This window comes from Embiotoca jacksoni, unplaced genomic scaffold, assembly GCF_022577435.1.
Source record: "Embiotoca jacksoni isolate LCO1_2020_lvr unplaced genomic scaffold, fEmbJac1.0.p SCAF_22, whole genome shotgun sequence".
NCBI classification, from domain to species: Eukaryota; Metazoa; Chordata; class Actinopteri; family Embiotocidae; genus Embiotoca; species Embiotoca jacksoni.
Genome location: NW_027185363.1, coordinates 5,517,367 through 5,537,057, shown reverse-complemented (window position 1 = coordinate 5,537,057; position 19,691 = coordinate 5,517,367). Strand labels below are relative to the sequence as shown.

The following is a 19,691-nucleotide window of genomic DNA, read 5'->3' as shown; positions in this document are numbered from 1 at the left end:
GTGTGCATGTTGGCATGCTGATGTTAGCATTTAGCTCAAAGCTACAACCGCTATATATGACCTCAAAGAAGATACAGTGGCTAATCTTGTTCGAACTCAGATTTAAGAATATCAGATAAATTAATCAAAGCCATGGCATTGAAATACAGTTTTTACAGAAAAAGAAGACAACAATGCCTCCGCAAAGTATTCCTGAATCTGCTACTCTCACGAGACATTGGTCAAATTTCTCTTTAAATGACGGCTCACAGTTCTACAAACATTTTCCAAATGACTAGCCAGTGTCTCTGTGTGTTTACATTGGGGTTCTGCGGCTCAGAGTCAAGGCAAGAGAGGATCTGCTGAGCTCTGTGTTTATGCTGTGTGTTTCCTGTGTGACTGTTTGGGAGCCTGTGAGGGAAGAGACACTGCATTCAGAGACCAATCAAACATAAACACTGAACAATGGATGACGAACAGAAGAGGATTTGCTCCAAAGGCACAGTTTTGAGGTATCTCTGTTGGTGCCATCCAAGAACAACTCGATATGACACAATGTCAAAGTTTTAAAACTACAGTACACTAATACATGTGAGGATAAATCCTTACCTCAGCACCCTTCCCTCAGGCCTTATCTAAATGAGCTCTGCCCTTTCCGGGTGAATTATAGTAATTAACAAGCGTTGTTACATCCTCTATAACCATATCTGGAGTGAAAGTGACTTTCATGACACAGCTCTTTGGCTCTCTGGGGCAATTACACCAAGTTGTGTGTTTATGTTAACTAATAGGTCCCATGATGTTTGCTGACTGAACACAGCTGAAGCAGTGACAAGCAGGCACATTAGCAGAACTTGCCACGCAAGTCATTATCAGACTTTGATATCAGGCGTACGTAAGCACACTATCAAAGCACCATCTCTCTTTAGAGAAGGCTTGATTTGCTTATCACAATAAGGACTCTGCATCTGCGTTTCACAACTGGACCGTATCTCCTGGGTGGTCTCAGGGGCTTAGCTGCGTAATAACGGTGCCTAGCTGTTCCGTGATGTGGAATACAGTAAAAATGCCTCATTTCAGCCAGATAGGAATAACTTCATAACCTTGATGGTGTCGGGCCTGCTCTCTCAAAATGAAGAACCTGAAATGTTTGCAAAGCGGAGACATGTGAACCAAAAAAAAAAATCCTTCAGTATTACCAAGATTATGGTGATTTTATAGGTATAAGTATCAAATCCCATGCATTCGTTCCATGCCCATATCTGAGTTTTGTGGAAATGTTTGTGAGTTCAGGAGAGATAACAGGAGGGGGAGCACAATGCAGCTGCAGTGGGATGTGCAAAAACAGCCTAAAGTGAAGCGCTGAAGGCTGCGTTCCTCACTGTGTCTGCACTGCCACAGTCCCATGTGTCTGACCTGGACCTGGACCTGGACTCCTTTCAGGAGTGGAGGATCGAGATGGGGGTGTGGTCTTCTCTTGTCTACCCCATTTCCTGCCTTCAACACAAGCTCTAATTGGAAATTTGGGTGGCCTTGTTTATTTACATGGTTGAAATGCGGTGAGGTTGTATTTATATTTTCATGGCGCGTTCTCAGCAGTGCTGCATTACAAAGCCTTCCCCTGAGATCGCTGTGGGAGAGAGACAGAGGAGTGTAGAGAAGCCCAGTGGCTGAATGTGTGTGTACAGTGTGTGTGTGTGTGTGTGTGTGTGCAAGAGGGAATAATGACAGAGGTTGTATGAGGTCTGACGTTTTTCACTATGAATCTGCACATAATAATCTTAAGGTAAAACCTGTTTTATCTGGGAGGCTTATTTTATTTTAATTTTGTCCATCGGCAGATTAAACCAAAAGAATGAAGACACAACGATAAAATAAATCTTTAATGGCAAACGTGACTTCAGTTTCTTATAAACAACAGCATTACAGTATTATAATGATCAAAAAACAAACAAATCAAGGAAAAAAATTTAAGAAAAACAAAACAGATTTAATTGAATATGGGACAGATGCAAAAAAACAACAAATGCAATGTCAAACTGACAAACTTGTCTCTCAGATACCCCATGAGAATAATCTTAAGTGACAATATTCACATTCCCAAGTCAGTGAATCAAATTGTATACTGTTCATTCCTTGCTTGTACAGGATGAGTGTAAATGAAAGAAAGAATCTGGGCACCAACTATCAAATGTTGACTGCAAAATGTCCATGAACGCACGCGTAGCGAAGCTTTAGAAAGTGTGTCAAATTCGTATTCATCGCGATTTTCAAAAACATTACTAATTCAGTGGAACAATTGTTGCATATAAGGCTATAGTTTCAGAAATTACATGTCAACCTAAGACCCACTAACCTATGATCTCTCAGGTATACATGGACAAAAATGATCCTTGGTTGAGCCGTGTCAGAATGGTGGCAGTGTGTGTTTATCTTTCAGGCCAGGTCTGCAGAGTGGCGGAAGGCACAGCTTTCTAGTCAAGCCATGACTATAGAGAGCCTGGATCTGACTCTGGATAAAGTAAACACATGAGCGCGCGTGCGCGCGCACGCACACACACACACACACACACACATACATATATACACTGAAAGGGCTCTCCTGTCCTCCTCCCTGCCCGTCAGCTGGAGACCACACACCCAGACCACACAGAGTCTGAGAACAGCCCGGCTCACTCTCACGCAATAAGGCCCATGAGCTGTCACTCTGACCACCTCTGTCTCTCTGTCAGCACTGGCTCTGTGTGTCACTTGACACACAAAACAAAGCATCTCTGTTTAGAAAAACAGAAAATGAAAGAAGTTGAACCTCAGATTCTTGCTTTTGTTTGGAAATTGTTTGCAGGAAATCCAGAAAGCATGATTGGATAATATTAAAGAATCCAAAACAATTAAGAAAATGCAATTTCTAAAATGTGATTGTGTGCAAGAGTGTCCCTGGGTAGATGTTTGTTTCAGAGGCAGATGTGTCAGTACAGTCACGTCCCAGGGCCATTAGTTGGGGTTAAAGGGACTCACTGATTACTATAGTACAAATGAGTGGCCAATATGGCTCATATATCAACTTTCTCCTGCTCCATGCAGACAGCAAGCAACCAGCCAATGATACATCACTCCCTGCTGGTCATTTATTGTATTACACCTTCAACCATATACAGTCACTTCGTAACTATCTGCTCTATTTACGCCTGAAAATCTTCTCTGTTGATTCTGTGTCTCTAGAGAAAATCTAGATTATGTTAAAAATGCAACATTTCCTACCTTGTCTAATGGCATTTGAATGCAACATCCTTTACCGCCAAAGCTTCTGTAAATTGCCAGGCCAAACTAAACAGACAGCGCTGCCCTTGCATCAGTGCCAGGTAGTCCACCATATTGTTCTGCTTATCAGCCCTTATCTGTTTACACTCATGTCCCTAGTCATCTGATGATTGTTTTCCATGACTTTGCTGCTCCTTATCCGACAACTGTTATTGCTTTCCTGCCATCGTATTGGGTCAAGTGTATTGTTGTCTGAAGACACTCAAATAAACATTGACATCTGAAAACAATTTAAACTGATTAATTGTGCCGATAACGATTTTTTTTATTTCCTGATGATGGGAGCCATTCTCAGGTCTTCTGTAGGTCATATAAAGAGAAATTATTCAACTATGATAATGATTATTCGGTTATAATAATAATAAAACAATGATAAATAATTTACATCAACAATGGAGAGTAATTCATTGGCATACACACCTACACAGATCAGTTTTGACTGTAGTGTGTTCTGACACTACTAAAGTGTTGAAATAATCAGTCAACAGTTTATCTTATTATGACTATTTGCTCCCATCAGTGACTTCCTCACGCTATCAGCCTCAGCAATGGGTGGGTAAGAGATGACTGATGGATTCACTGTCAGTTTGACGGGTCAAAATTTGTAAAAAGGAAAATGAGGTCAACACCTTTTTCACCACGCCAGTAAACAGGACTATGCAGAGTCAACAGAGGTTAAATAGGACTGTCATCGAACACTGGGCAGAGGTCTGACCCTAAACATACTGAGGTCAGTGACTCTGAGTCTGGTGTAGAGAAACCCTTTCCCTGCACCCATGTCAGTTCTACTGGTTACCCTCTCTCATGTCTGACATCATTTTGGGGCTCCATGTGGGTAATATCCTCTTGCTTGCAATTTGTTAAGAGCTTATAAATGACATGACAACGGTCATAGAATGAAACATATCGTTTTCAGAAAAAAAGAGAATGTTTTTGTTCTTTTTTCCTTATTTGTTGATTTTATCTTATGACTTCTTTGATGGGAGTTTTTAATCCTCAGTTTACAAGCCACTGTTCTGTGCCATAACATTTGTTTACCCAAAGCTACACTAGCCAGCAGGTGTCAGCAGACATGTTTTTTTTTCTTGTGACAGAATCTCATTTTTTTTCCATGCCTGGGAGCCTTAATGTATTGCTCATAAATGAATAAATAAACAAATTGTTTTTGACACAAACTGTACTGTAAATATGGCACTCAAAACCAGAACAACAGAATCATTAGAAAATATCGGAGGATTTCAATATATAAAGTAGCCTATAACTGCAGTTAGAAGATGTTTTGCAGTTACTACAATCAGTATAAATGCTGCTGTAACTGTGGCGAAATCCCCAAATGACCTGTGTGAAGGGCAGTAAAAGTATTAATAACACTATTATAGTTTCATAACAAACACAATGTTACAGATGGCTGTGGGAGTTTGTCACTTTTTTTTTTAGATGGAAAACATCCAGCAGAACGATTGCCACTTTGACATATTATTTTATGTCGCACTGCCAGCCCAGTCAGTAAATCTATCATTGTCACTGAGTCAATATGGAACCAGCAGAATCACCTTCTTTTGAAGAAGGGGTTGCAGTGAATATGATGTTTGTGGTTTCATTTTCTCTGTAAAACCTTCTTGGGGCATTAGTTGACTAAACTGTCCGCTCCAGGGCTTTGAGTGAAGGGGTGCAGACGGTGTCACTTGGAGTAACGGCTCACAGTGGCGGAAAAACTGAGGCCTCACTACAAATGATGTGGCTTCCTGAAGAAGGGGAAACACCATTGCAAATGTGTGAATGTGTTTTTCTGTTCTTTTGGTCTTTTTTTTTCTAACCAAATATGTCTCTCTTATTCTTCCTCCCTTCGTTTGCAAATGTGGGGAGCTCAAAGATGAAACAAGTACAGATTATAAATTTATTTTAAAACAAATCGGATCAAATTGCAGTTATATATTAAACAAATCTTCTCATGTTTTTGTCTCAAAAAGTGTGTACAAAAATGTTGTCATTTTCTCTGTAGTTTTCACTGCATGTTTTACTGTAACTGTAAACTGTGATGTGAAACAGGTGTATGTGTCTGTGTTTGAGTCACTGATGTTGTAGGTGGGGGAGTCACATGATTTTATCCACAGTCTATAAATGTCAATTCCTGATAACAGTAATACCGCAACTGCGTGACACACACACACACACACACACACACACACACACACACACACACACACACACACACACACACACACACACACATGGAGGCACACATTGTGGTCATTTACTACAAACACATTCCCAAAAGCAGTGTTTACCACAACAGCACATTGTAAATTAGGCTGATTGATTCTGAATGAGTGAAATGTCTGACTGTAAATTATTAAACAAAATTTCACTCACCAGAGAATTAGGGGGCTGACTAGATGTGTAAGGAGAAAAAGGATTTATGGCTCATTGAAAAATAAAGAAAAACATCCCTGCCTGCGATTTTGGTCAGATTTTTGAAGCCATTGTGAAAGTGATGTGGTTTAAGTGTGAAGGAAGTAAATGCAGAGATCGAAACTCTGGACCACAGAAAAAAAACACAACAAAACCTTTATCCCTACTACTTCAGCATTAATCTTCAGGAATTCAACAGCATGAGGAATTTTACTATACTCACTGTATCTTATAATGTCCACAAATTCATAACGTGCACTGTGTGGGACTCTCAGGAAAACTTTTGATGGACATTGCATTGAGTGTTAGCTGCTACAGCATCTCAGGCATGGGAACTGGAGAACACATCTCAGTCTGAACCTGCACAAAGACCTCAAAAGTAGTTTTCCTTCCCATTTGTGAGGCCACTAGTTTCAGGTCAAGAGGAATAGGTATGGTTTCTTTCCAGGTTACAGGATGAGTGTGTTTTTCCAGTCAACTTCCCTCTCAAGGTAGTTCAAGGCTGATCATCACAAACAGTGACACAGGCCTTGGACCATCTTTGATAATGTGCAATACACCACCGGTTGCCTACTTTATTTTAAGTATTCTCTACCAGAAAATACTAATCACAACGTTCACGTCTGTAAGTATAAATCTGAATGAGTTTTGTTCATTAAAATAACTTTTTAGAAACCTGTAGAAGTAAAACTGTACAATAGTTCAAAAGAAGGCATACATAAAAGGTCAATTAATGACCATAATATTATGCAGCAATTAATATATATATATTTATATATATATACATACATATATACATCCCCAGCACCAGGTTGTGAACCACTAGTGTAGGCATTTCTGTATACATATGCATTTCAGAGAGAAAAAAAAAATATGTTCGGAAACTTCTTAACTTAAAAAGTAGGTCTGATTTGTAATGTTAACAATCATTAAATACACATATAAACGAACCGTAAATGACTTGAAATTACTTTCATAACTCTAACTTGTCATTAGCTGTCAGATGCAGTACAGTAAACTGTTGTGTGCAGAAAGTGGACTATGGTCTTTAATCTTTAATCACAGAAAAGTTATATATTACCATGTACAAACTGCTTTTTCTGATTTTGCTTAACATTTTGACCAAATTTAAAGGAATTGGATCTTTTTAAATAGCAGATCAGATACAAAAGAAACTGATTTTTGTGAGTCCATTCCGCAGTTGGCTACATGTACTTGACAAGAGGGAACCAGTTGTGATAAAAGCTGTCACTACAACACCACCAGTGACAATATTATTTGTTGTTATATTCCAGCTGTAGCTTTTTTTTCTTGCAATGAATTCTGAAATTTAGGAATACAATGGACTAAACATGTTTATTGTTCACTTGCTCCTTCAAGCACATGTTTTTATTTTGCATATCAAAAATTGTGTGCGAAAAGAGAGTTAATGATTGTCTTCACTTAAATGTGTGAGTGCAAGAATCACATTGTCATCTGTTACCTTTGGATAATAAGTATTCATTCATACTGTTTTGTCCCTTCGACATATCAGTGTTTGTGTTAGGGGCCACTCTTCCTGTGCACCTGCGCTGATACTTCCTGTCTCAGTTGCACTCCCCTCCGCTCCCCTCACCCCCTACCCTCTAACCGCATCCTTCATTCTGTCACAATAATATTTGTAGAAAAAAAACACAAAGACTAAAACGCATAGGTGTGCAAGTGAAATCAACAGGGTCTTCCCCACCTCTACCCCTCTGTACCATGACAGTCTCTACAGCTTGCAGTGCACAGGACTGCAGTCACAAGGCATGATAAGAGGTCAGAGCATTACATTCAGTCATGCCCCCCTGCATGTGTGTGTGTGTGTGTGTGTGTGTGTGTGTGTGTGTGTGTGTGTGTGTGTGTGTGTGTGTGTGTGTGTGTGTATGTATGCTTGTCACTCCTGAATATGCTGTAGAGGTCTCTGAGAACGATAGTCAGTTGCTGGAGAGGTGTTCTGTTCCTGGATGTGATCATAGGCCTGCAGGTATGTGACCATTGTTCTGCTGGTAATAGTACACCAGTTTCCTGGCAAACACTGGCTCCACCTAAAATGAAATTATGTCTATGTATGAAATATGTATGTTGACATTACTTTATCATGTTGTGCTCCACAAAGACAACGAGTATCACCTAATCAAGTAGTGACAAAACGTTTTTAGGTTGACTAGCAAACTGCAAGAAAGACTCATTATTACAATAGGATCTAAATATTTAAAATAAAATTGCTAATAATGTTCCTCTATAGTTTGTAAAAAAAAAAAAAAAATCACAAATACAAATTAAAGGTGTCTCTGTTTTGTGGAGTGTATGTCTCACTCTAATAATATACAGTTCATATTGAATTCAATATAATACATTAATTTAGATTTTAAAACAATCAATGATAAGATTAATCACATGATTACTAAGATCTGCTAGTTATGCTACCTCAAGCAAGAAATAAACTGTCTTAATAACAAATTAATTTAGCTTAGGTCTCACAAATGTATGTAATAATTAAAGGACTAACAAAATTCTGAGTTCATAAAATAATATATGTTTTAATTACAGATAAAAGCTGTCAGGACTGACAATGAAATCAAGGTTGAGTTTTAGCTTAGGGTAGCTGCGGCTGACGCCACAGGTAGCATATGATATGGTGCTCTTGCTTTAGGTGCAGTTACTGTGGTTCAGCTGTTTTCAGGGTAAATTTTTTAACTTATGTTTAAGCTGACTGCACAGCAATTACACATTTCCATGGTATTATGTGTTTTTATACAGTAAAACAGATTACAGGAACTCTCTCACTTGACCAAATATGTAGTGAATATGTTTTGCATTGTTGGTACAGTATTTTGGTCTCTATCTTATAAACACGTATTGCTTTACCCAATAAGCATATATGGTAGTGATAAATAATTAAAATATTATTTTCACCATCTGAAAATTTAATAGTTGATTTGCATTTAAAAAAATAGCATCAATTTCACAGGTAAAGTAGCATAATGATACCTGTGCTGTGATCATCTTCCTTGGGCGTTGTGGGTCGGGATATTCGTCTCCAAAACATAGGACCACCTGGTGTCTCGGTAAATGACGACCATTGATGGCAAAGTCTTGAAGCTCTGAGAAGAGGGGACACAATAAGACATAGGTTCATTACCCACAAAACCCTTTACCTGCAGCATCAAACACTCAGACATGTCACATTTAAAAAATACAGCAAATAAACATTGAAAAAAAACAACACATTTTGCTCACGTGACATTTCCCTTAATTATGAAGACTTTTCTGGTAACTACTGATGTACATGATGGAAATTTATTGTGAAATGGCACAGAAAACACTGTCTTATCATGTAGTGTGGTGGACCACAGCAGGTGGGTGGGGACTCCACACGCCGTAGCCCCCTGCTGAGAACGTGAATAGCTTCTTTATTCTACTTCAACAGTGAGAGGGACTTACCCAGCTAAAGAACCTGCAGCTTCTCTTTCATTACCATCACAACTAATATCAAAATGACCACAACTATCCCCACACTGTAAAATAGCTGAAGTAACATGTTTTGTAGTGCATTCAGTTAGTCTAATCCCTTAAAGAAATGAGCTAAGATCGAAATCTTGAAACAGAGAGCATCAACACCGTAGGATAAAATATATCAGATTTTCTTTTCACATTTCACATAACGTTTGACTCCAACCCCCTACAGAAGACATTGTAAACACTAGCAAAATAAATCTAAATAATGCACAATAATGATGTCTCAAACTATGGGATAAAAGGTTGTCATACTTTTTTTGTAGCCTGTCTCAAAAGTATGTAAGTAAAGTATACTTACAAAATTTGCAAATAATATACTTATACAATATTAAATAACTTACAATGGATTTTATGCCATATATTGTACTTGTCTTTACCAAAGTTTAGCAGGAAATACTACATTAAGAAATGTAAATGGTTTACAACACACTATAATGTACATATAAGCGGATTCTGGTGTAAGATAAACAATGAATGACAGTATACTATACCATTAAATTTGCATTATGACAATGCTCTTTAGGATAAAGAATAAAACATTCTGAGCAGATTTTGCAGCCCTTTGATGCAAATGTGTCATTCATTGTCAATGTTTTTTGCAATAAAAACAAGAACAGATTTGACTTTAATAAAGGATAATGTATCCAAACCTGTAAGTTTAAATGGAAAACAACTGCAGTAATATTAGTGCTTACCAATAAGAAATTGCTGGGTGTCAAACAGTTTGCATGGCTGCTCCTTCTCCAGCTTGTTGGGTTTATCCATATACGGAGCCAGAGGTCCTTCCCAGTATACTCGTCCTTGACACAGGCGCTTAGCGTACAGCCCATCAGGCGCCATCCACAGAAGCACCCCCCTCTCCAGGACGTTAGGAAGCATCTCAGCACCCCGTCTCTGAGACTCAGGGTATGGGAATGGAAACAGGATGATTTCTGCCCCACTTTGAAACTTGTCCTCTGGGCATGGAGAAGAAGAGGAGGAAGAAGATGGAGAAGATGTGGAGGAAGAGGTGATCTGACAACCCTCTGGGCCAGTGGTGGTAACTTCCTTCACCAAAGACTCTCTGTAGAAAAGGGACACATGCATGGAAAAATCTGGAAGAAAGAGACAAGCATTTAGCAGACATAGCCTCAAAGGATTACTCAACATCATAATTTGAGCCTCACAGCTTGATCAACTGGAGGCCCTGAAACTATTTAGAAATCCTGGCATGTAGAGTTTTACTCATTTCACTCTTATCGTTCCAAGAATCCTCTGAACTGAACTTTTTAATCTATCATCATACGATGAATTTAAAAATCCATTCTGTATCATTACCTGCTGTTCTGAGTTTTAGAATGGGGAAGTAAGTGATTGTTGTGTGAGGTGTTTTGTATTTTCTTATCTGTAAATGCAACTACATTCAAAATAGCACACATCCAAAACACAAGCATGTGAGTTAGTGTTAGTCTGTGTGTAGCTATCTGTTTGAAACACTTCTTTTACCTGTTATAGCATTGTTGTGGTCCACTGTATACACAGGTGGCTGAGAGTCTGAAAAGTAGGGGTGGAAGGAGAGCTGAAAACCTGCATAAAATAAATACAAAAATAAAATATATAAATAAATGCCATAATTAGAGTACTGAATGTGAAAGTAGGGAGACGTTAAAGGCCATTATGCCACTTCTTTGCCAGGATGAGGAAGTTTTTTTTAAACTCAGAAACGAAAGCAGGTTTGAAGAATGTGTAACAGATTTTTGGATACACCATATGTGTGATACTATGCATGGTGAGTTTACAGCCCTGTTTTTCATTACACGAGAAGTTCAAATTAATATATTATGATTTATATGTGCAGCTGCTGTTTGATATTGTTGTATACATTATTAGAACTTTGTTTTGAAATAATTGGCTGGCAAGTTTACTTCACGTTTAAAGTTCTCAGTTTAATTGATTGATACAAAATGTATTTCAAACATAAGGATCATTATCTATTGGTGGATTGCGATTGTGGCTGTTAACAATTTAAATTGGATCACAGTATTACACAGTGAAATAAATTATCATCATTACAAGTATTCTTTATATTTTATGCCAGTAAAATGATAACATTTTGCCATCTCTGAACTGACTTCCCCTTTAATTAGATAAAACTAATGCCAATACTTTTGAGAATGGAAAAATGTCTAATTGCATATAATAAAGAACAATACATTTGAAATAGACATAATTATGTAGTTTTACAGTCTGGTCCATTTTGGATGTTGTACCCATGAAGTGGATCTGGCTGTGTCTTACCATTTTCCGTGTGTGACCCAGGCCAAGCCCGGCTGATCGACGATGGGTAGTGACATTGACCATACTGCAGCTCTGCATGTTGCCCATGGGGATGTGTACTGGGAAGATGTTGTTGTTCTGGTGGTGCGTGGTAATCTCTCCAGTCCCTTCTCTCCTGAGAAACCATAAAGCTGGATACCTGATCAGGGAGCAAAGGAATTGTCACTCAGAGAGAATGTCACTAAGCGAAGTCTCTCACAAAAAAAAAAAAATATATTAATGTGTTAGGGCTGTGCTTATACGATGAAGCAGCCACAAAATCTGCTGACCTGGTTGTGCAGTGACGTATATGGAGGAATATAACCAAGGGCATTAATCGGTGACGGTGTCTCCTCCATAATGTTCATCTTCAATCCTGTAAATGTACAGCAGAAATACATTTGTCTGATCATTTCTCCACAATGTCTTCTATGCATTCTTAGAAGCATTATCCAAAAAGGAAAAAACATTTTTAACATTATTTAGAATAATCCTGAATAATAACAAAACTTTATTTTACAGATTAACAATAAACTGTGAATACGTGAGGTGTAATATTCTTTGGACCTAAGTGATCTAATTTATTTTGGTAGGTTTGAACTGTGACTATGTTTTGTGCACTTGTGTGGTTTTTCTATTTTGATTGAATGACAGGGTGATTTGCAGAGTGGGTGCAACAGATGACTGAGTTAATCTAAATCTTGTTCACTTTGAGAATTAAGTGTTAGCGCAGATCGCCCAAGAACTGCTCTGGTGTGACAAAAACTGTTGTATGATGGCAGCAATTTAGTTATGCAAGGCTGGAGATCGTCTGGTTGTGTTATGTGCACCCTGCACTTAGTAACCGAAGCCCTCTAAAAAAAGCACTACGGCCCTTTTGGTACATGTTTTGGCTTCCTTTGTGCTTCCTGCCTCATCAGAATAAGCTGCAGTGTTGCATGTCTATGAAAAATCACCAATAGTCTACAACAGAGTAAGTTGCTTTTTGAAATACAGCAGGTAAATCATGCTAGATTTAGAGTTTACTATTTGTAATCAAAATATAACTAAAAAATATTTGACTCGTAACACTTTGTTCCATCCTTCACCTCATACATGGGTTGCTACATGTAATTCTCTCTGTAATCGATGCTCGAATGCATCTTGCATGGACTATATTTCAATAGTTACCTTTTTTTGCTCCCTCTGGGATGATTCTGTAAACTTTATATGGCTCGGAGATGTCCAGTTGGCTTCTTTCTACTAGTTCATCAAAGTCGTTGCTTTTATTAAGGGCACAGCGTAGCCTGGTTTTCCATGTGGGGGGATCTGGTTTGTCCACACCTTCTTTATATTTTCCCTTGAACAATGCCCATGCCTGAAACAATAATTGAATCAATTTTTTAACAATTTGTCTTGCATTAAAATTTAAATTAAATTACACTTCTTTGAGCTTATTTTAATTTTTCATTCTCTTTGCTTTTTTGAGATGCTTTTGGTGCCTTGTGAAGAGAGAGATGGTCTGACCTTGAAGAGTGCAGCATCCTCCTCTCTGTTATAGTCTTGTTTTCCGGCATGTTTCCATGGAATCCTAAAGATGGTTTTCTCATCGTTTTCCCACACCAGGCCGAGATATCTCCTGCTGTCAATCTGATCGATCAACCACTGTCTCAGTTTGCCGTTGCCGCAACTGACGGACAGGCCACTGTCCTCATCTAGGTTCATCTGCAAAATAGAATAATGGGCATAGCAGAACTGTGAACATGGTCGGTGCAGTTCACATTTTACTGCAAAACCCAATCCTTTCCCTGCTCCTTAGAATATTAATTTGATCAAATAGTTGAATGAGATACCAGTTTTAGCTTAAAACAGTAGGTGATTGTCTTAATTGGACAATTTTCATTTCTATCAGAGAAAATAAATGCAACTAATTTGAGATACATGCACAAATAAAATATAAATGTAGTTATAAAATTACAACACAATGTTAAACACAACAACACATGCTAGAGTACAATAAGATTTAAAGTAATGTTAAGAGATAGTTATCTTGATATTTCGCCTGACAAACTTGGTGTTGAATGAGATTCGACATTTTCTCCTGATTGAAACTACTGTAGTTACTCAATACATTCAAAGTTTTCAGAACTTGTGATGTTGAAAGTATCGCCATTAATTTAAAAATAAAGTGCTGCAGCTTACCTTTGAATATGTAAGGTCCCCTGCTGAAATCTGTTGTGAACCTCTCGGGGTTCTAGTCTTAAATGGTATCACATCTTGATTTGTAAGGGAGGAGCCTCTTGGGCTCCGAGAAGTTCTAGAGATGTGCAGCAGTCAGGTATACATTTCTGTGAAACTCTGCCCACACAAAGTACTGTTGTGGGGAATCCCTCTAGTGACACCCAGACACTGGGATGAAATTAAACATTTACATGTACAAAAACAATTCTGACACATATTTTTTACGTTTTTAGTCTTCTAGTACAAACTGGTTTACACTAACAAAGCTGCTTAGTGGAAACATCTGTCTTTGTTTTAAAATTTGTTATTAGGAAAGACTTTACTTAAGGAAGCAATATCAGACAAAGACACATGCTTGAATTCAAAATACTGTGAAAAAAAAAGGACTTTGTTATTAATACTGCCCTCTACTGGCAATCCATGCACAGGCTATATGTACTATATGTAAGATTTTACTATGGTAAAATTGAGGAGTTTGTTTTAGTTTTAGGGTTTTTAAAGACAATTGTGCAAAAAAAAGTGGTATAACAACACGATCTTGATGTTTCTGATGCTACCATGCATGACCTCTCTTGCACACTACATAAACAGGAAGAGAACCAGGAAACAGAGCTGTAAAAAGAGCACTGAGTGTGCCTTATCACCTCCAGTATGACAGACCAATGGGTGACAACCTCACAAAACACTTGACTTTACTATTTTTATTTAACAATTTTAAATTATAAAGACACAGTGAAAAACACAGTTCAGAACATTTATAAGTTAGAAAAACAGCACCGGAAACATCAATTAATGCAAACAAAATGAATATGTACTGTACATATTAATAGTCTCTTCCAGCTTGTATGTCCATATTTTGAGGATCATTCCACCTGCGATAAACATCCTGACAGAAGTCCACCTCAAAGCACATTACACTTTCTGATAGATCCAGAATACTGCAGCATTGCACAATGATGCAATCCTCCTGTCGCAGCTGCAACAGATCTCATCAAAAGAGCTAATCAAATACCTCCAGGTGGGGTTGATGCATGTTTTTCTACCTACTCACTGCTGGCTTTGGATGCAAGCAAGTCTCGGATATCAGCCTCATCATTGAAGGGATTGTCCTTATATTCCTTCCGTAACCATTCTCTGAACTAATAAAGAAGAAAACAAAACAAAACAGTTGGTCTGTTGATTGCAATGTGAACAATTTTGCAATACACAAAATACTAATGATGTCCTATCCGAGTTGTATTCTGTAATGTAGTGGTATATTTCCTATTCCCTCATACTCCATTATCCTGTATTCATTTCCGAGAACTGACCTCTTCAGCCTGAGTGGTCTGGAACTCCTGGAGCTGATGCTGGAAGCCCAGGTTTGGGTTAGCAACGGACCGGACCACCCTCACCGCAGCCAACGCCTCCTGCCAGCCCAGTCCTGTCACCGTCATGATGTAAGCTACCACCAGGGTGACACTACGTGATACACCGGCCAAACTTTAAGAAGAAATGGATGGACAAAGACTATGAGGCGAAACATTTGACCATTACTAGATAATAACGTATGATAATCACCATTTTCCAAATTAACTTGTACACGTTGGGCTTTCTATTTATATTGGGCATGGAAATCCCTGTCTCACTTATAAGCAGTTTTATTCTGCATATATACGAACTAAATCCCCGCTTGAGAAACTTGTATAAGTTCAGAGTTTTGAGAAATGATGATACCATATCCACAGGCGTGTCCCCAACTTGAGTTACACAGTTGTCAGTAACAAAAAAAAAAAAAAAAAAAAAAAAAAAAAATCATAAAATGATGTGATGATGGCCGGAAAGCTGAAATTCTGACAGTGGTACAAGAGAGGATTATTTTACTTTGCTCCATTAAAAAAATCAGATGAGATAGATGAATCGAGCATACTGGAGGTTTGTTCCCAGGGGTATTAACAACTAGGTTCTCTATGTTCTGTGCAAACAACATATCCCCCAAAATTTGTACAACAACACTCAAAACAGGGTACAAGTTAAAAACACGTAATCATAGCTCGAAGACTCGCACATAGCATATCTACAGTGGGTGACATTCTAGGCATCATCAACCAGACAACAAATAGTGACAGATAAAGAGAAAATATCATAATAAACAATAATGGTAAATTCATGGTGTAAACATTAATTCAGTAACACATTAGACACGACATCTTGGATGATTCTTTGGCCCAGAGTTATTAAGTAGAGAAACCTTTGAGAAAGCAGATCTTATAAAAAGCCACTTGTATTTCTGAGAACACCCTGTCTAATCAAATATAACTTATGTATGGTGAACATGGTCAACCACCGCTACTATATAAACATAATGTGGCCAGGCTTGTTACTGTACTCTGTTTTGGGAAGTTCAAGAATAGACCTTCCGTTATCATTTAATCTCTTCTGTGCAGCAGTTACACATGGCTTCACTTGTGTACGTGTGTGGTCATCTCAGTTTTCTTTCTCCACTCTGGATAAACTGTAGGTATATTTTTCAATATGTTTGTGATTGGAAAGGATAGATGGAGGAAATTGACCAAGTTAAGTCACTTAAATGGCACCTCTCCTTCTAATATTTGGTCAGAGTAAATCTTGACTCAAGCTCCCAGGCAAAGATCAAAGCAATCTTGTTCTCACCAGTGAACGAGGCAGCCTTCTCCTTTCAGGCGGGACTCGTGCATAAACATTATACTTTGTTTAAAGTGTTGAATCCTGTGGAGAATAAGAAAACACGTTTTATAATAGGTGACCATATTATGAGAACCCGACAAAACCTGCTATAAAAACTGTAACTATGTGTCATTCTGTCTTCACTAACACTGAGAGCCCCTGCATGCATCTAACAGCAGATTGACAGTGTACATTGCAACTGTCTTGTCAAACCCTTCCTCATCCTGGACAGATCAGGATCAGGGTGTGTTTATCTCAGGTTTGAAAGTTGGTGTCACATTCCTCACAACAGGTTTCAAATACTAAACGCCATGCTCTCTGAGCCTAAGAGGTACGGTGTGAGCCAACTGGGGGCAGTGAGGGTGCATTAGTGTGAATATGTGTCTACCAATGTTACAAGTCCATATGTGTGTGCTTGCGTGTGCAGGAGGTAGGTAATGTATCAGAGTGCATATGTCCATGTGTCCATATATGTGTGTATGTGGTGTGGGTGTGAAATAAACATGTAAATATTTAGTATAAATGCAGCACTAACCATCACATGAGAAGTAAGCGGCAATACCTCTGTTAAAAGACTGCTTGAGATGTAGATTTGGTCATAGATGGTTGTAATACATGCACCACCTTTGATTTTTCTTCTCCAGTTTCTGCATGTAATCGAGCACGTTATGTATTCATGCCAAAATAAGAGTCACGCACCATGAGCTGAATCCAGCTGTGTTTTTGTGGTCTAATCAGAGAATAAGTTCACAGTTAAACATTGAGCTGGTGAAAGCATATCATTTGCACGTTATCTAGAAGAAAATGAACCTCAGACGCCCACACAGTGCAGCTTTAAATGGATGTTTTACTCTCTGTGTGTGTGTGTGTCTCTCTCTCTCTCTCTCTCTCTCTCTCTCTCTCTCTCTCTCTCTTTGCCTCGGCTTTTCATTGTTCTGTGTTGTGTTGCTGAGCTGTACATTTTAGTACTTACAGGTTTTGTGTGGGCAGGTCAGCTGCTGAAATGCAGAGATAGGTCATCTCCTAGTGGACAAAGTATACTAGTTACCTGTCAGCAATCACTTGCTCTAATGTATTCATCACAAATCAATAAAAAAAAAACAGGAAACAAATATCACCACGCTCCTACACACTCAAGGTTTCACATTGTATGTGTGCTACTAATGGTGAACACAAACTGAGCAATTTTAAGCAAAAATCTGGTCACATTTGTCCATGACCTTTTTTTAAATGACGTGATTGAGAAACAAAGCTGCTTTAGTGCTTTCAGCTGTTTGAGCAACTTTTCATCAAATTCAGTAATACAGAAAAAAAATTATAATGAAGAGACAAAGCACAGTCCACACTCGCTGAAACAAGCAGAGCCGCCTACTCAGAAACCCACGCAAGCACACAACTCAGCACAGTGACCAAACCAACTGCTGTTGACTGGCATTTTTTGCGATACTCTAAGCATCACATGAGGAAGAAACTCCCCTGCTTATTGTCTACTCACTCGGGAATGACAACTGCTTGCTTAAGAAGAAGCACTGTGGGTGAGCAGTGTGATAGTTCTCCCTGAAAAACCTGACAGACTGGTCTATGGACTGTGCTTGACTGTCCTCAGCCAGTCAATCTGCTCACCTATATTTGCTTGATGACTCTGCTTTAAAGTTAATGACTAATCTAAAATGCACACTTTTTTATAATCCATGTGAGGGGTGAGATGTTATAAAAAGTCAATGGAGCGCATCTCACCTGGAGGATCGGAGCTGCACTGTCATGAATGGACAGGATGTGTGTAATGTTGTTTCTGGCTAACTGTTCTCTGTCTCTGGCATCTGTGATAAACAAATAACACCACAATCAAAGAGAAAGTACAAGCATACGGTATATAAGGACCAGATAAAAAACAACAACTAAAAAACACAATCAGACACACCTTTGAAATTTCCCAAGTATAAGTCAGGCAGGACCTATAAGAGGAGAGAATAATGTATACAGGAGTGGTTAAAAAAACAAACAAAAATAAAAACACTGTCAGAAAGCGTCACTGATAATGAGGTGGAACAACAGCTGGGACAGCCTAAACAGCTGACTCAAAATGACACCCTGAAAATATAATGTGATAATTAGAAGATTATAGCTCGTGATTCAAATTTAATCCTGACGTCTTTTGACTAGATAAACATTCAAATAAAACAATAACGGTGTTCAATATTTTAATTTAGAGCAAAAAAAAAAACCAACTTCTAAATTGTTAAACATCCTAAAATGATGAGCTCTTATCCTTGAAACACTGAGCACCACTCCTGTGAGAACTCCAACCTAAGGCGCATGGAACACATGAAAAGCATACCTTGTTGATGCCATTTCCCATGCTGAAAGATCCCGTCTGAAAAATAAGAGTAAGAAGAAATGCCGCACCGTGTGTAATCGTTGATTTTAAATATTTCACTCGCGATTTGACAGCTTCCCAAACCCACTGCACGGGAGCAAAAGCGCCAGCTCCGCGTCCGAGCCAGCCGAGAACTGCTGCCCGAGCATCCCCTGTTGAATTCTGGGAGTTGTAGTTTGTTCATTTAGTGAGCCGTGAAGTAGTTTGAGCAGCTGTAATCTAAAACCAAACATGCGTTTGTGGATAGATATGATCCTGGTATATTAATATCATGCCTGCTGGCTCAATGACACCAAACGTTCAACACAAACGTTATAAATATAACAGTGTCTCAAGAGTAAAATTAGCCAACTCTGCAATAGCCTATTACAGGACTACAAAAGGCCAAGATGGAATATCAACTCACAGTGAAAAAGTTTCAGGCATAAACTTGAGGAAAACTGGGGGTCAGCATTTTTGGAGAAATATCCCTTTTCCATTGTCTTGTTTTCCCGAACAAAATCCCCCAAAAAAATGATTTATCCATTTTTTTTTTTTGCCCCTTTTAAACATTCAACCGGATTAGATTAGAAATCAGATATTGTAGATGACAATTATGTGAGATACCAGGCTGATAATTACATTTTTTTTTTTAAAATTAATAACAATAAATGACACATAACCTACCTCTATGTAGGCCAATATACTCAATACAAAAATGACCTAAATAGACAGCCACTAGGAGGAAGCAAGCACGAGACGCTAATCACACATGCAGGCATCTACAGAGTTGCTTTTACAGAGGAAGGATACCTGACAGGAAGTACCGCTACCCACTGTCCCACATTAGCAGAACATGTACACGCAGTTACAGGCACTA

At 38.5% G+C, this 19,691-nt stretch overlaps 2 protein-coding genes across 2 annotated transcripts; both read right to left on the bottom strand.

Annotated features, from left to right (window-relative positions):
• Positions 1-1,844: 1,844 nt before the first annotated feature.
• On the bottom strand, positions 1,845-14,365 carry irf4a (interferon regulatory factor 4a). The gene is given in 10 exon segments (XM_069157464.1): positions 1,845-7,723; positions 7,725-7,781; positions 8,728-8,840; positions 9,951-10,349; positions 10,741-10,821; positions 11,533-11,710; positions 11,841-11,926; positions 12,721-12,907; positions 13,057-13,254; positions 13,732-14,365. Coding segments are annotated over 9 exon segments (1,392 nt in total). The 5' UTR covers positions 13,732-14,365; the 3' UTR covers positions 1,845-7,630.
• Positions 14,366-14,456: 91 nt separating this feature from the next.
• dusp22b (dual specificity phosphatase 22b) lies at positions 14,457-18,980 on the bottom strand. The gene is made up of 7 exons (XM_069157465.1): positions 18,794-18,980; positions 18,377-18,410; positions 18,193-18,275; positions 17,429-17,478; positions 16,423-16,497; positions 15,081-15,252; positions 14,457-14,909 (listed from the first exon to the last, which is right to left on the bottom strand). Exons 1-7 carry the CDS (start codon positions 18,812-18,814, stop codon positions 14,814-14,816), a joined length of 531 nt encoding a protein of 176 aa, XP_069013566.1. The 5' UTR covers positions 18,815-18,980; the 3' UTR covers positions 14,457-14,813.
• Between the last annotated feature and the right edge of the window lie 711 nt (positions 18,981-19,691).

What these genes read in the sequence shown, in the direction of transcription:
- dusp22b (XM_069157465.1), bottom strand. Translation starts at nt 18,814, where the DNA reads ATGGGAAATGGCATCAACAAG. An exon ending in TGGGAAATGGCATCAACAAG is followed by an intron (nt 18,411 to 18,793) that starts GTATGCTTTTCA and finishes CTCCTCTTATAG; the next exon opens with GTCCTGCCTGACTTATACTT. An exon ending in GACCTGCCCACACAAAACCT is followed by an intron (nt 16,498 to 17,428) that starts GTAAGTACTAAA and finishes TATTCTCCACAG; the next exon opens with GATTCAACACTTTAAACAAA.